The following is a 15709-nucleotide window of genomic DNA, read 5'->3' on the forward strand; positions in this document are numbered from 1 at the left end:
TGAAATCATTCCAGTCATCTTTTCTGACCACAGTGAAGTAAGATTAGATCTCAATTACAGGAAAAAAATTGTTAAAAATTCAACCACATGGAGGCTAAATAACACACTTCTGAATAACCAACAAATCATAGAAGAAATCAAAAAAGAAATCAAAATATGCATAGAAATGAATGAAAATGAAAACACAACCCAAAACCTATGGGACACTGTAAAAGCAGTGCTAAGGGGAGGGTTCATAGCATTACAGGCTTACATCAAGAAACAAGAAAAGAGCCAAATAAATAATCTAACTCTACACCTAAAGCGATTAGAGAAGGAAGAAATGAAGAACCCCAGAGTAAGCAGAAGGAAAGAAATCTTAAAAATTAGGGCAGAAATAAATGCAAAAGAAACTAAAGAGACCATAGCAAAAATCAACAAAGCTAAAAGCTGGTTTTTTGAAAAAATAAACAAAACTGACAAACCATTAGCAAGACTCATTAAGAAACAAAGAGAGAAGAACCAAATTAACAAAATTAGAAATGAAAATGGAGAGACCACAACAGACAACTGAAATACAAAGGATCATAAGAGATTATTACCAGCAGCTCTATGCCAATAAAATGGACAACTTGGAAGAAATGGATGAATTCTTGGAAAAGTATAACTTTCCAAAACTGAACCAGGAAGAAATAGAAGATCTTAACAGACCCATCACAAGCAAGGAAATCGAAACTGTAATCAGAAATCTTCCAGCAAACAAAAGCCCAGGACCAGATGGCTTCACAGCTGAATTCTGCCAAAAATTTAGAGAAGAGCTAACACCTATCTTACTCAAACTCTTCCAGAAAATTGCAGAGGAAGATAAACTTCCAAACTCATTCTATGAGGCCACCATCACCCTAATTCCAAAACCAGACAAAGATGCCACAAAAAAAGAAAACTACAGGCCAATATCACTGATGAACATAGATGCAAAAATCCTTAACAAAATTCTAGCAAACAGAATCCAACAACATATTAAAAAAATCATACACCATGACCAAGTGGGCTTTATCCCAGGAATGCAAGGATTCTTTAATATCCACAAATCAATCAATGTAATACACCACATTAACAAATTGAAAAATAAAAACCATATGATTATCTCAATAGATGCAGAGAAAGCCTTTGACAAAATTCAACACTCATTTATGATTAAAACTCTCCAAAAAGCAGGAATAGAAGGAACATACCTCAACATAATAAAAGCTATATATGACAAACCCACAGCAAGCATCACCCTCAATGGTGAAAAATTGAAAGCATTCCCCCTGAAATCAGGAACAAGACAAGGGTGCCCACTCTCACCACTACTATTCAACATAGTGTTGGAAGTTTTGGCCACAGCAATCAGAGCAGAAAAAGAAGTAAAAGGAATCCAGATAGGAAAAGAAGAAGTGAAACTCTCACTGTTTGCAGATGACATGATCCTCTACATAGAAAACCCTAAAGACTCTACCAGAAAATTACTAGAGCTAATCAATGAATATAGTAAAGTTGCAGGATATAAAATTAACACACAGAAATCCCTTGCATTCCTATATACTAACAATGAAAAAACAGAAAGAGAAATTAAGGAAACAATACCATTCACCATTGCAACAAAAAGAATAAAATACTTAGGAGTATATCTACCTAAAGAAACAAAAGACCTATACATAGAAAACTATAAAACGCTGATGAAAGAAATCAAAGAGGACACAAACAGATGGAGAAACATACCATGTTCATGGGTTGGTAGAATCCGTATTCTCAAAATGGCTATTCTACCCAAAGCAATCTATAGATTCAATGCAATCCCTATCAAGCTACCAACGGTATTTTTCACAAAACTAGAACAAATAATTTCACAATTTATATGGAAATACAAAAAACCTCGAATAGCCAAAGTAATCTTGAGAAAGAAGAATGGAACTGGAGGAATCAGCCTGCCTGACTTCAGACTCTACTACAAAGCCAGTATGGTACTGGCACAAACACAGAAATATAGATCAATGGAACAGAATAGAAAGCCCAGAGATAAATCCACGAACCTATGGACACCTTATCTTTGACAAAGGAGGTAAGGATATACAATGGAAAAAAGACAACCTCTTTAACAAGTGGTGCTGGGAAAACTGGTCAACCACTTGTAAAAGAATGAAACTAGAACACTTTCTAACACCATACACAAAAATAAACTCAAAATGGATTAAAGATCTAAATGTAAGACCACAAAATATAAAACTCCGAGAGGAGAACATAGGCAAAACACTCTCTGACAGAAATCACAGCAAAATCCTCTACGACCCACCTCCCAGAACATTGGAAATAAAAGCAAAACTAAACAAATGGGACCTAATGAAACTTAAAAGCTTTTGCACTACAAAGGAAACTATAAGTAAGGTGAAAAGACAGCCCTCAGATTGGGAGAAAATAATAGCAAATGAAGCAACAGACAAAGGATTAATCTCAGAAATATACAAGCAACTCTTGAAGCTCAATTCCAGAAAAATACATGACCCAATCAAAAAATGGGCCAAAGAACTAAACAGACAGTTCTCCAAAGAAGACATATAGATGGCTAACAAACACATGAAAAGATGCTCAACACCACTCATTATCAGAGAAATGCAAATCAAAACCACAGTGAGGTACCATTACACACCAGTCAGGATGGCTGCTATTGGAAAGTCTACAAGCAATAAATGCTGGAGAGGGTGTGGAGAAAAGGGGAGCCTCTTACACTGTTGGTGGGAATGCAAACTAGTACAGCCACTAGGGAAAACAGTGTGGAGATTTCTTAAAAATCTGGAAATAGAACTGCCATATGACCCAGCAATCCCACTTCTGGGCATACACACGGAGGAAACCAGATCTGAAAGAGACACGTGCACCCCAATGTTCAAAGCATCACTGTTTATAATAGCCAGGACATGGAATCAACCTAGATGCCCATCAGCAGATGAATGGATAAGGAAGCTGTGGTACATATACACCATGGAATATTACTCAGCCATTGAAAAGAATTCATTTGAATCAGTTCTAATGAGATGGATGAAACTGGAGCCCATTATACAGAGTGAAGTGAGCCAGAAAGATAAAGAACATTACAGCATACTAACACATATATATGGAATTTAGAAAGATGGTAACCATAACCCTATATGCAAAACAGAAAAAGAGACACAGAAGTACAGAACAGACTTTTGAACTCTGTGGGAGAAGGTGAGGGTGGGATGTTTCGAAAGAACAGCATGTATATTATCTATGGTGAAACAGATCACCAGCCCAGGTGGGATGCATGAGACAAGTGCTTGGGCCTGGTGCACTGCGAAGACCCAGAGGAATCGGGTGGAGAGGGAGGTGGGAGGGGGGATCGGGATGGGGAATACGTGTAAATCTATGGCTGATTTATATCAATGTATGACAAAACCCACTGGAAAAAAAATAAATAAATATGGTTAAAAGAAAAAAAAATTAAAAAAAAATAAAATTGTGTGTATAGCATACTAATATATCACTTAAAACAATGGTCAGCAAACTATAGCCACAAGCCAAATCGGGTGGGCTACCAGTTTTTATAAATAAAGTTTTATTGGAAAAAAGCCATCCTCAATTCATCTAGGTATGTAACAGGCTGCTTCCTCTCAAACAAGTTTCCAATACTAATGGCAAAACTTTTGAACAGAGCTCTGAAATTCTTCAAAATCAAATTCAATAATTTAAGCACAAAAAGTCATCTAAAATTTACAGATAACACTTCAATTAACTGACTGAATTAGAAAAATCACAATATTTTTGTCAAATAGGCTTCTTTAAATAAACCTAAAGCTGGAGGGAGTGCACCAATGTAGGTATTAACATCGTCAGGTAATACTTTTGCTCCAAAATTTCTTTCACAAAAGACACTGACTTTTAAAAACTACCTTTATAAAGCTCGAAAGACATTCAGTTATTTTTCTAACTTACTAAAAACGTATGATAAAATCATTGAAATGGCTTGGGATTTTGATAACTGCTACAGTAAAAAGTTCCAATTTATCATTACCATAGATGATAAGACAAACAAGAAAAGTAATCCAGCTTTCCCTATTTAAAGTGAAACACTGAAGACTTTTTTTTCTCTTTTCTAGTATCCAAAATACTACTGGATGAATAGAGCCCCCAAAGAGGCTAGTTTTATAAGTGTTATAACATTCAGCTTCATATAACTGATAAAAAGTAATGAAACACTCTGGCACCAAACAACTGAAAAATTATTGTTACCAAACAATCTTCAGAAGATGGAATTTAACATCCCACACACTTTCTAAGGCAAATTTTGAAAAAAAAATGTCAATAGAATTCATCTTTCATCATAAAAATCCTTAATATTTTTCATAACCTTAAAAAAAAAGTAACTTCATACTCCCTTCCAGCTACTGTACCATTTCTCTGCTCTGTTATAGGCAAAAAAATTTGTCTACATTTGCTGCCTCTGTTTTCTCACATTCTGTATTTCCTTCAAGCTACTCTTGCTAGCCTCCATCCTCACCTCTGCACTGAAAAAGCTTATAGTAAGCATATTATGTAATAAAATTACTACTTTTAAGCTTCATCCTGCCAGAGCTCTCAGCAGCATTTGAAACAACAGACTATCTACTTGCTTCTCTGGCTTAGGGAACACATCCTTCCCAGGTTTTCCTCTTGCCCCATGGCCACTCCCTCCACAGTCTCCTTTGCCAGCTCCCCAGCTAATGTACCTTTAAAATCAAAGTGCCCCACAGTTCATGGCAGAGCCCTCTAAGTCTGTTTTATTCCATCCAACTTTACCCACTCCACTCTCACAGATTTAAATCCTATTAAAACAGATAAATTCCAGATTTGTACCTACAGCTCTGATCCCTCTCCTAAGCAACAACTAATGACTAGTATCCTTACTTAAATCTTTGCTTAGGCATCGGAAATTCAACACTGCAAATACAGAATTCTTGATTTTTTCCCTCCCAAATTGGTTCACCTTCCACATATTTCCCATTTCAGTAATGAGCACCATCATCCATCTACTTGCTTCAATATAAAAACTTAGCATCATTCTCTCTTGCATTCCCCATATCCAGGCCATCTAGTTCTATCAACTCTATGTCCACTTCTATCGTGAGGGCCCTCTCCCTCTCTTCCTTTTCTCTTTCCTTCTCAGATTTCACTTTCTACAAATGTTGCCTTATCTTACTATAGTTTAGCCATGCTAGAAATTTGTTGTTGCTCAGCCCCTCAGTCATGTCCGACTCTTCGCGACTCATGCACTGCAGCACAACAGGCATCCCTGTCCTTTACCGTCTCTCAGAGGTTGTTCAAAGTCATGTCCATTGAGTCACATGATGCCATCCAACCATCTCATCCTCTGTCATCGCTTTCTCCTCCTGCCATCAGTCTTTCCCAGTATCAGGGTATTTTCTAATGAGTCAGCTCTTTGAATCAGGTAGCCAAAGTACTGGAGCTTAAGTAACAGTCCTTCCAATGAATATTCAGGACTGATTTCCGTTAGGATTGACATGTTTGATCTCCTAGCAGTCCAAGGAACTCTCAGGAGTCTTCTCCGACATCTCAGTTCAAAAGGATCAATCCTTGGCACTCAGCCTCCTTTACAGTCCAACTCTCACATCCATACATGACTATTCAAAAAACCATAGCTTTGTCTAGATGGCCCTTTGTTGACAAAGTAATGTCTCCACTTTTTAATATGCTGTCTAGGTTGGTCATAGCTTTTCTTCCAAGTAGCAAGCATCTTTTAATTTCATGGCTGCAGTCACCATCTGCAGTGATTCCAGAACCCCAGAAAATAGTCTCGCATTGTTTCCCCATCTATTTGCCATAAAGTGATGAGACCGGATGCCATGATCTTCGCTTTTTGAATGTTGAATTTTAAGCCAGCTTTTTCACTCTCCTCATTCGCTTTCATCAAGAGGCTCTTTAGTTCCTCTTTGCTTTCGGCCATAGGGCTGGTATCATCTGCATATCTGAGATTATTGGTATTTCTCCCGGGAATTTCGATTCCAGCTTGTGCTACATTCATCCTGGCATTTCCCATGATCTACTCCACATATAAGTTATATAAGCAGAGCGACAATATACAGCCTTGACGTACTCCTTTCCCAATTTGGAACCAGTCCGTTGTTTCACGTCCAGTTCTGACTGTTGCTTCTGGCCTTGCATACAGGTTTCTCAGGAGGCAGGTCAGGTGCTCTGGTATTCCCATCTCTTTAAGAATTTAACACAGTTTGTAGTGATCCACACAGTCAAAATCTTTAGCGTAGTCAATGAAGCAGAAATAGGTGATGTTTGGAACTCTCTTGCTTTTGCTATGCTCCAATGGATGTTGGCAATTTGATCTCTGGTTCCTCTGCCTTTTCTAAAACCAGCTTGAACATCTGGAAGTTCTCGGTTCCTGTTGAAGCCTAGCTTTGAGAATTCTGAGCATTACTCTGCTAGAGCATGAGCTGAGTGCAACTGTGTGGTGGTTTGAAAATTCTTTGGCATTGCCTTTCTTTGGGAATGAAATGAAAACTGACCTTTTGCAGACCTGTGGTCACGGCTGAGTTTTCCAAATTTGCTGGCATACTGAGTGCAGCACGTTCACAGCATCATCTTTTAGGATATGAAATAGCTCTATACTAGCTATAGTAGCAGAGAAGGCAATGGAACCCACTCCAGTACTCTTGCCTGGAAAATCCCATGGATGTAGGAGCCTGGTAGGCTGCAGTCCATGGTGTCGCTAGCAGTCAGAGCCACTTCACTTTCGCTTTTCACTTTCAGGTACTGGAGAAGCAAATGGCAACCCACTCCAGTATTCTTGCCTGGAGAATCCCAGGGACAGGGGAGCCTGGTGGGCTGCTGTCCATGGGGTCACACAGAGTTGGACACGACTGAAGCGACTTAGCAGCAGCAGCAGCTATAGTAGATTGAATAACGTCCACTCGATATCAAGCCGTAATTTCTGAAAAGTGTGTTATATTCTTTGAAAAAGAAGCAGTTCTAGCCGATACAACTAAGAGTTTTGAAATGAGCAGATTACCCTGGATTATCTAAGTGGGCCCTAAATGTCATCACAAGTGTCCTTAAGAAAGGCCAAGGGTATTAACACAAACACAGAGAAGGCCCAGTGAAGACAACAGAAAGAGATGCAGCCACAAGCCAAGGCTGCCTATAACCAACCAGAAGTTGGAAGAAGCATGGATTCTCTCCAAGACCCTACTGAAGGAAAACAGCACTGCTGAGACCATGGTTTCTAACTTCTGGCCTCCAGAACTGTAAGAGAAATTTTTCTGTTACTGTAAGCCATCTAGTTTGTGATAATTTATTATAGCATCTATAGGAAACTAACACATTGTACTTCTTCCTGTTGTCCTGATACCCTAAGTTTGTTCTCTCTTCAGATCTCTGCACATCATGTGTTACTGGGCCTCTTTCAGGTCTCCGGCTCATGAGTCATAGTCTCAAGGAATATCTTCCTCTCCACCTGATCTGAATCTACCCATACCAATCTTCTTCTCCCTCTCTCCCTCACACACAGAGAGTTTCCTGATTATTTTATTACTATTATTATTTAAGAATTTTCACTATTAGTATATGATTTTTAATGTGCTTATTCTGTCTCCTCCAGTAAAATACAACATCCATGCCAGCAAGCCCCTTATCTATCATGTTTACCACTAGCTCCAGCATCTAATAAGGCTCAAAAAAATTTGTGGAATGAGTCTTAGGTCTTAACATTACCTATTTTTAGAACACTTAGCTATAAAACATTTATAACCTCTTTACTCATCCAAGTGAACCAATTTAGAAATTTTAAAACTTAGCATTATTTCAAATATTATAAATTTCAAAATAATAATTGTGGATGCACTAATTATCTTAAGCAGTTTCCACTTTAATCACAAGAGTATATATGCCTACTGAAATATGCCAGAAAAAAAGGCAAAAAGATCAGACAGAAGAGACGAGTGTGTAGACTCACTGGTCATTTAATAAGAAATATTACAACTAGCAAGCAAACCCAGTATCCTGTTACAGTCATCACACTCATTCATTTCATCTCTCACCCCAACAAGCGTGCGCACAATGTGCAAACGCCTAACAGATGGCGACTGCAGCCATGAAATTAAAAGACGATTACTCCTTGGAAGGAAAGTTATGACCAACCTAGATAGCATATTAAAAAGCAGAGACATTACTTTGCCAACAAAGGTCCATCTGGTCAAGGCTATGGTCTTTCCAGTGGTCATGTATGGATGTGAGAGTCGGACTGTGAAGAAAACTGAGTGATGAAAAACTGGTGCTTTTGACCTATGGTGTTGGAGAAGACTCTTGAGAGTCCCTTGGACTGCAAGGAGATCCAACCAGTCCATCCTAAAGGAGATAAGTCCTGGGTGTTCATTGGAAGGACTGATGCTGAAGCTGAAGCTCCAATACTTTGGCCACCTCATGCGAAGAGTTGACTCGTTGGAAAAGACCCTGATGCTGGCAGGCATTGGGGGCAGGAGAAGGGTATGACAGAGGATGAGATGGCTGGATGGCATCATCGACTCAATGGGCATGAGTTTGAGTAAACTCCGGGAGTTTGTGATGGACAGGGAGGCCTGGCGTGCTGCGATTCATGGGGTCTCAAAGAGTCGGACATGACTGAGCGACTGAACTGAACTGAACTGAACTGAACCATTTCTGGACTACTGTAACTGCTAGATGACCAAATATTTCTCAACCTCACATTTTGTATTATTCTATCCCCACACAGTACACTCACTTCAAAAACCAGCATTGGGAAGTTCTAAAAACTAACAGAAAAGCAAATTTTTGAACTGTTAGTTCAAAATTATATAAGCCTGTGTTAATACTAAATCTCCAAAGAAGGATCCTTAGAAGCATTCAGAAAAGGCTTATCACATAATAAGAACCTCCTGCATAGCACAGGGAATTCTATTCAATACTTTGTAAAGACCTATATAAGAATAGAAGATAAAAAAGAATGAATATATGTATATGTATAACTGACCTATTTTGCTGTACAGCAGAAACACAACATTGTAAATCAACTGTACTCCCAATTTTTTAAATTAAGGAAAGGCTGATCACAGATATTACTACCAATCCAAGATGACCTCAGAGGCAATACAAATTGCACAAAAGGGAAGCCCAGTTGCTTCTTGAAACAGAAATCCAATTACAACAACCAATCAAATGGTGCCTTTAAAAGAAAACGGGCTGAAGACCTCAGATTTCTCCTACATAAAAATGTCATGTGTTCATCCTTAGCTTCTACACATCTTATTCAACGAAGACAAGCAAACAAAGCCACTGAATGCATCATGTTCCTTCAAGTTAAGTAGGTCAAGTTACTAACTGCACACCTAGCCCCAGGTGTTAAGTTTGTGAACAAATGCAAAAAGTTTACTACAAATTGGCCCCACACAGATATGTACTAAGAATCGTAAGGTAGAAATATTAATATTAATATTAATATTAACATTAAGATTATTAATTTACATTATTAAATAATGTTAATAATGTACATTAAATATTAACATTAACATTAATATTAATTAACATTCAATCAGTATGACCAGCATTGAGAAACAAAGTTTGTTACTGCATAGCACAAAGACTCCCAAAAGGTAAATCTGGAAGCCGGACAGTTGACCATCCTCAATTTCAGACACCCTTTGCAATAACCATGCACGACATTCTACAGTGCAGTATACCATTTGAATAATACTTAGTTAAGACAAAATCTCATAGTAAGAAAAAGTAAAAATTAGACAAGTCCAAGTGGAAGAACATCTGTACCTATGAGTTAAACTGTGTATTACAACAAATCTACCAAGAACCTGGGGAAAAAAGAACCATAGAAAATTATTTGACCAAGTAATTCCATTTTTGAAAAAAAATACTCCCAAATTAAACAATAAACTGTAGCTATTCATGACAATACTACAGTGTAAAGATAACACTTTAATTTCTACCAAAAGAAAATCAATTATGCTTTGGTAGTTCTAGTCCATTAAATACTACACACCCATATGAAATTATTTTTAGGAAGTTAGTAATATGGAATAGCTAGTGCTGAGGAGTGAAAAAGCTGAAATCAAAAACTACTATTACATACAATCATTAGAATCCATGGAAAAATGTGCTTGGGAAATATAGAAGAAAATTGACTAAAACCTCAACAGAGCATTTGTGCTAGTGAGCGAGATTATAGGTAATATTTGTCCTCTTTTGGTCTTACAATATTCTTACGATATTGTAACATAAAGAAGACTATAAAAAGATAACATACAAAGAAGTTATTTCTAAAAAAAGTCCCAAAGCAAGAAACATGATAAATTCAGATTAACATCTTAGGTATTTTAATCTAAAGTTTATATGCAAACAGGCCAAATTCAAGAAAGACAAAGAAGTAAATTTTATGTTTTGGGGTAAATTAAGAATTTCTATTAAGACACCACTTGAAATAGAAAGTGTCAGAATTGACTAACATAAATACAAACTGGAAATCCTAAGAGGAAAACAAATTGACTTTTGGAGACATTTTCAAGTAGATAAAACTTATGTAAAAGCAATCCATTAAATACACTGTCTTCCAAAGTAGACTCTCTTCACCATCTTAAAGTCAAAACTAAAATCCAAAAACCCACTCCATAATCCCCTCAGGTAAATTTCAGTGTAACTCTTCAAAAGCTATTGAGGAAAAAGATCTGCAGATTTGTACATCTGAAGATCAAACGGATGTTACCATCTGAATCAACCTAATGTTTTCATCTTGAGAGCCCTGCTTATATAAAACCAAATTTCAGAATTCAAACTGCCACCCAAAAACGAATTTTATTTTTCCATTTTCTATATACAACTGTATCTTAGAGACATTCAACCACATTAACACAAGCTTGCTTTCACCCACAATAAGTTCTAAATCACTGAGATTTAAATTAAGTTGCTAAGAATATTATACCCGTTTTAGGTTTTAATTATTAAATTATGTCAGACTGTTTTCTTCTATTTGAGGCTTAGCATGCTTCATCATTCCCTATAAGACAGTTAATAACAATCACATGGAGAAGCACAGCATGCTTCTCACCACAGATGAACTTTCTCACCACAGAGGTTTTCAACTCTGAGAAAATCTGTAGCATTCAATAACTACAAACTTTAAATTTTATTACCTTCTCAAATACAGGAACATAGGAAGACACGTGAGGGTTGATTAGCTCTGCTTCCCAATCTTCATCTCCCATGGCAGCTTCCAGTTCAGTTTTTATAGAAATACAAACATGCACATTTAGGCTCAGTCAGAATCAGAGATCAGAATTTTACCTTTAAAAGCATAAATCATCATTTCACACATATACCTCCAAGCTACACAATTAACTCTTGATCCTCCCCAAAAGTTTTTGCAAAAAGGCCAATTAAAGTTTTGTTTCTTACCGAGAGATACCATTTATATTCATCCTTTTGGCTCAGACGGTAAAGAATCCGGCTGCAATGCGGGAGACATGGATTCGATCCCTGGGTTGGGAAGATCCCCTGGAGAAGGGAATGGCTACCCACTCCAGTGTTCTGGCCTGAAGAATTCCATGGACTGTATAGTCCATGGCGTCGCAAAGAGTCGGACACGACTGAGCGACTTTCAATTTTTTATCTTTAAAAATTAGTTGAACCACTTATCTAACCACTCTAGCAATCACCATGTCCCGGTGGAGTTCAGGCCTTTCCCCAAAATCTGTTGACAGAATTTATTTTCTCACCCAAGGGTTCCCAATGCGTCTTACTGAATATTAAGGGGGAGGGGAAATTTTTCAGATACTACTCCAGGTTTCTCCCTTCAAAACTGGGTACGACGTTTCGCGTGGGGTTTATTTAGTTTCTTTGCGGGGGTCGGGGGGAGTGACCAGGGATCAAGGCCTTGAAGTTTGGCAGGGAAGGAAGGGGTGATTAGGTGGCCCAAATGTCTCCCACAAACAACCAGTTTCGCCAAAGAGGGTGTATACACGAATAGTTCTACAACCATCCGTGTTTAGAGAGTCTTTTTCTCTCAATACGGATGGTATACTACCATGTGGTCAAAAATGCTCCTTCGCCTTTCCTGCAGGCCTCAACCCCAGACTTCGGACACGCACCGTGCTACTGGATCCTCCGGCAGGAAGCAGAAAGACCCCAAAGGACGGCTTCAAACCCCTGCCCACCCCAACCGTTCTTCACTTGGCCCGAAGTCCAGCTACAACTAGGAAGCCCAGAGCGTTGGGATGAAACCCGAACTGGGAAAAGAGCCGGCGGCCCACTCACCTCTCTGCAGCTTGCTCTCCCGGAGTCCTCACCGGCGCTGCGCGACTTAAACAGCTGCACGTGCACGACGCAGACTGCGTCGTACGTGGTGCACGTGCACGACGCAGACTGCGTCTGGTGCGCCGATCCAACAACAAATGACACCAGGCGACGAGCTCCATCAGCCAATCAGCGTCAGGCAGCAATGTCGTCCCGCCCCCATCTCCTGCCTCTCCTGCCCTATGTGTTCGCGTTCAAGGTCGCAATCAGGGGACCCATTAGGTTCCGGACGGAGTGGCCCGTTAGGCCTAGGGGTACAAGGCTGACCGTGGGTCACTTTCTCTGGATTTTTCTGCGGGGTCCTCAATCTGGAGAGACTATAGAATTTTCCTATGTAAGCGCTGCAAGTCAAAGTTAAAAATAGAAGAGGAATTAAAACGTCCTCCTACCTACCTCTTTAAACTTTCTCTCCTTTTTTGCCTACTGCAGTCCCTGGCAGATGGCCTCTATTTCTGAGGCGCTTGCTTCACATCCAGGGGGTTTCCAGGCACCTCAAAGTATGGCTGAGGCTCGGGGTGGTGGGGCATTTCTTTTTCTTCCCAGACTGAAGGATGAGACTGTCACGCCGATACCTAGGAGGCTGTGAAGTCAGTAACTTGTCTTACAGAGCTAGAGGTCGAATTCTTTGGGAAGGAGACACTCTCTGATCCAGAAGGAAGAAGTAAATTGTGCTGGTGAAGGTCGTTCGTTAGATTTGTGACCACCTGTTTATATCCCCACTTACTGGCCAAACCTAAGGGTGTCCGAAGGTCATTTCGGTACTTACACTCGTCAACCAGTTAGTGTTTGTTCTGTCCCACAAAAAGTCAGGGAAATCTTTCCGTATTTTCCCATCCCTCCAAAAGGCATAACAGACCGCTTGAAAAATACCATTTTTATTTTTGGCTTTATTTTCATCATTTTCATGCTCTGAATCTTTTAATAAATCCCTGAATAGTTCAGAAATGTAAGTCCCAGCACAGTCTGACACTCAGGCATAGAGGCTGAGGTACTTTATGAAACACTTTACACTTTCCAGCTCTTGAACCATCATTATTGATCTCTTTAATTAAAAATACTTATTTTCTTTGAATCCTTAAAAATATTTATTTAGTTAGCATCAAACTTTGTCAGACTATTATCAAGGTGAATTATCTTTAAAAGATTACATTGAACAAAAGTGAAACCAGAATATTTTTTTAATTTTATTTTTTTCATTTTTAATAATTTCTATTTTTAAACAAAATTTTTACATCACACTCTTGAGGCATCTTATACTTTCAATCGTATATGTATGGGGGAGAGCTACCAACACTCTTTCTGATGCTCTGAATTTGTACACAGGGTCCTCTGATGTATTTTTACTCACCTTGAATTGAATGTTCTTTCAAAAATTTTTATGTTGTGGGAAAATATGTATTAGGTGAAAATAACAAGATATGAAATTGTGTAGATAGAATGATAACCAACTAGGTTTTTTTTATTTTAGGAGTGGAAAGCTTGGAAACATTTTCTAAAATGAGCATATTTTTTTTAAAACATTTGGCAAACATTCTCTGCTATTAACTCTAGGAGAGAAGAAATTTTTGTGCTTTCAGGTACTGCAGTGAAATAGTTCTTTATGAAACACTCAATATAATCCTTGAGAGTTCCTGGTTAAGAAAAAGTGCATTCTGATGAGAACTAAAGTTCAGTACTGAGTAAAGGATAAACAATGGATAAAAATCATGCAATTCAAAAATTGAACATAAACAGTGAAAAAAGACAAGCCCACGGTTTAGTAAACCTTAATGGGTGTCCCAGGAAAATGAAGCCAGTATATTCTATTTTCTTGTTCTCACTAACAGATCCTAAGTTACTGGTGGTAATAAATCACAATGTATGGAAAAGGCAGGGATTCATTCATTAGTTAGATAGGCTTTATTTTATTTTTTTTTTCAGGGTCCTACATTTTATTTTCAAACATTTTTTTTTTCAATTATGGCATCCCTAACAGGTCAGGTCAGATCCGACCGATTCAAGCAGAGAATCAGCGCGTCTAAGGGAGGGGCTGACTTGCTTTCCTCTGAGTCTTAGGCTGGTCACCAACCACCAGGGGGCGTTCTTCCCCGTCAGCGGGGCCGGGCGGGCAGGGCCTAGCTGATGTCAGACCGACTCACCGAGGAAAGATTTTCATGAACGGAGTGCTACTGCTTCCAACGTGTGACTTTTCCTCTCAGGTTGTATGTAAACTGGAGGGTCATGAGGGGAATCGAGGCCCAGTTCCTGGCTCTCCAGAAGGGGTTTAACGAGCTCATCCCTCAACACTTACTGAAGCCTTTTGACCAGAAGGAGCTGGAGGTGGGCCGTGCAGGGCTGGGGTGCGAGGGGCTGTTGTGTGCAGGGTGGTCTGCCTCCTGGGCTGGCTGCAGGAGCAAAGACAGGGTGGGGGGAACAGGGGCGTCAGGGAGCCCTGAGCAGGGACGACGAGGCCCGGTGTCCCTGTGGTGGCCGGGAGTCCAGCTCATCCATCAGGTTCCCCCTGACTTAGAGACCTCCAGCGTAGAGCTCCCAGTGCCTCCTCCCGAGGGGTCACCTTACACCGAGGATGTGACCAATAGCCAGCTGCTCCCATGCTAGCCAGCTGCTCGACTTTGATTCCGGCTGTTATCAGGCCCAAGGTGGAGTGTTACTGTCCTTTCTCATCCATCTTCCATTCACATCTTGTCCACCCCTGGCACCATGTAGCTCGGGCCTTTCAAAGTGCCCCCAACCTTCTGCCCTGGTGTGGTGCCAGAGTGCGCGTGCCCCACCGGGGTGGGGGAGTCACACTTTACACCCCACGTGTCCCCAAGAGGTCCTGGGAGGCGGCCCCACTGGCCCCGGGGCCTGGCTCCTCCGTGCATGCCCACGCACACGCACGCATTCAGTAGTGGGGAAATGTCACGTCCGCAGCCACCCTGCGCCCTGGAAGTGCAGAGACAGACGGGGGCCTCAGGCTGGCTGTGTGTGTTGGGGGGGTGTCCCCTTGTCTGAACATCGCCTGGTTGACTGGGGCGTGGTTGGTCGGTCTCTCCACGGCCTGGTAGCCTGGGCGGCCCGTCGCGTTGCATGTCCAGAAAGTGACCCGCCTTCATGCCCCGCAGCTGATCATCGGCGGCCTGGACAAGATCGAGCTGGACGACTGGAAGTCCAACACGCGGCTGAAGCACTGCGGGGCCGACAGCAACGTGGTCCGGTGGTTCTGGCAGGCGGTGGAGACCTTCGATGAGGAGCGGCGGGCCCGGCTGCTGCAGTTCGTGACGGGCTCCATGCGGGTCCCCCTCCAGGGCTTCAAGGCGCTGCAAGGTGACTGCAGTGGCGGCCGGGCGGCCGGGGGTGTCTCCTGGCA

At 40.5% G+C, this 15709-nt stretch overlaps 3 protein-coding genes across 13 annotated transcripts in view; 2 read left to right on the forward strand and 1 right to left on the reverse strand.

The window, feature by feature from the left end:
* Positions 1–13812, reverse strand: part of LOC122435824 (probable ATP-dependent RNA helicase DDX4) — an 87720-nt gene extending 73908 nt beyond the window's left edge. For 6 of the 7 annotated variants that reach the window (XM_043459906.1, XM_043459908.1, XM_043459905.1 and 3 more), the window contains exons 1-2: positions 11464–12314; positions 11202–11278 (exon numbers count right to left, since the gene is read on the reverse strand). In XM_043459906.1, coding sequence (XP_043315841.1) covers positions 11202–11278; positions 11464–11476 — 90 coding nt within the window. In that variant the 5' untranslated portion in view covers positions 11477–12314. The other variant, XM_043459903.1, reaches the window with a different exon arrangement.
* Positions 13813–14580: 768 nt separating this feature from the next.
* Positions 14581–15709, forward strand: part of LOC122435672 (E3 ubiquitin-protein ligase SMURF1-like) — a 3720-nt gene continuing 2591 nt past the window's right edge. Inside the window, exons 1-2 of the mRNA XM_043459809.1 lie at positions 14581–14679; positions 15465–15706. Coding sequence (XP_043315744.1) covers positions 14581–14679; positions 15465–15706 — 341 coding nt within the window. The remainder of the gene's footprint in view (positions 14680–15464; positions 15707–15709) is intronic.
* Positions 14849–15709, forward strand: part of LOC122435863 (probable ATP-dependent RNA helicase DDX4) — a 57337-nt gene continuing 56476 nt past the window's right edge. For all 5 annotated transcript variants that reach the window (XM_043459951.1, XM_043459953.1, XM_043459956.1 and 2 more), the window contains exon 1: positions 14849–14853. The gene's annotated coding sequence lies outside the window, so the exon portion shown is untranslated. The remainder of the gene's footprint in view (positions 14854–15709) is intronic.

This window comes from Cervus canadensis, chromosome X, assembly GCF_019320065.1.
Source record: "Cervus canadensis isolate Bull #8, Minnesota chromosome X, ASM1932006v1, whole genome shotgun sequence".
NCBI lineage: Eukaryota > Metazoa > Chordata > Mammalia > Artiodactyla > Cervidae > Cervus > Cervus canadensis.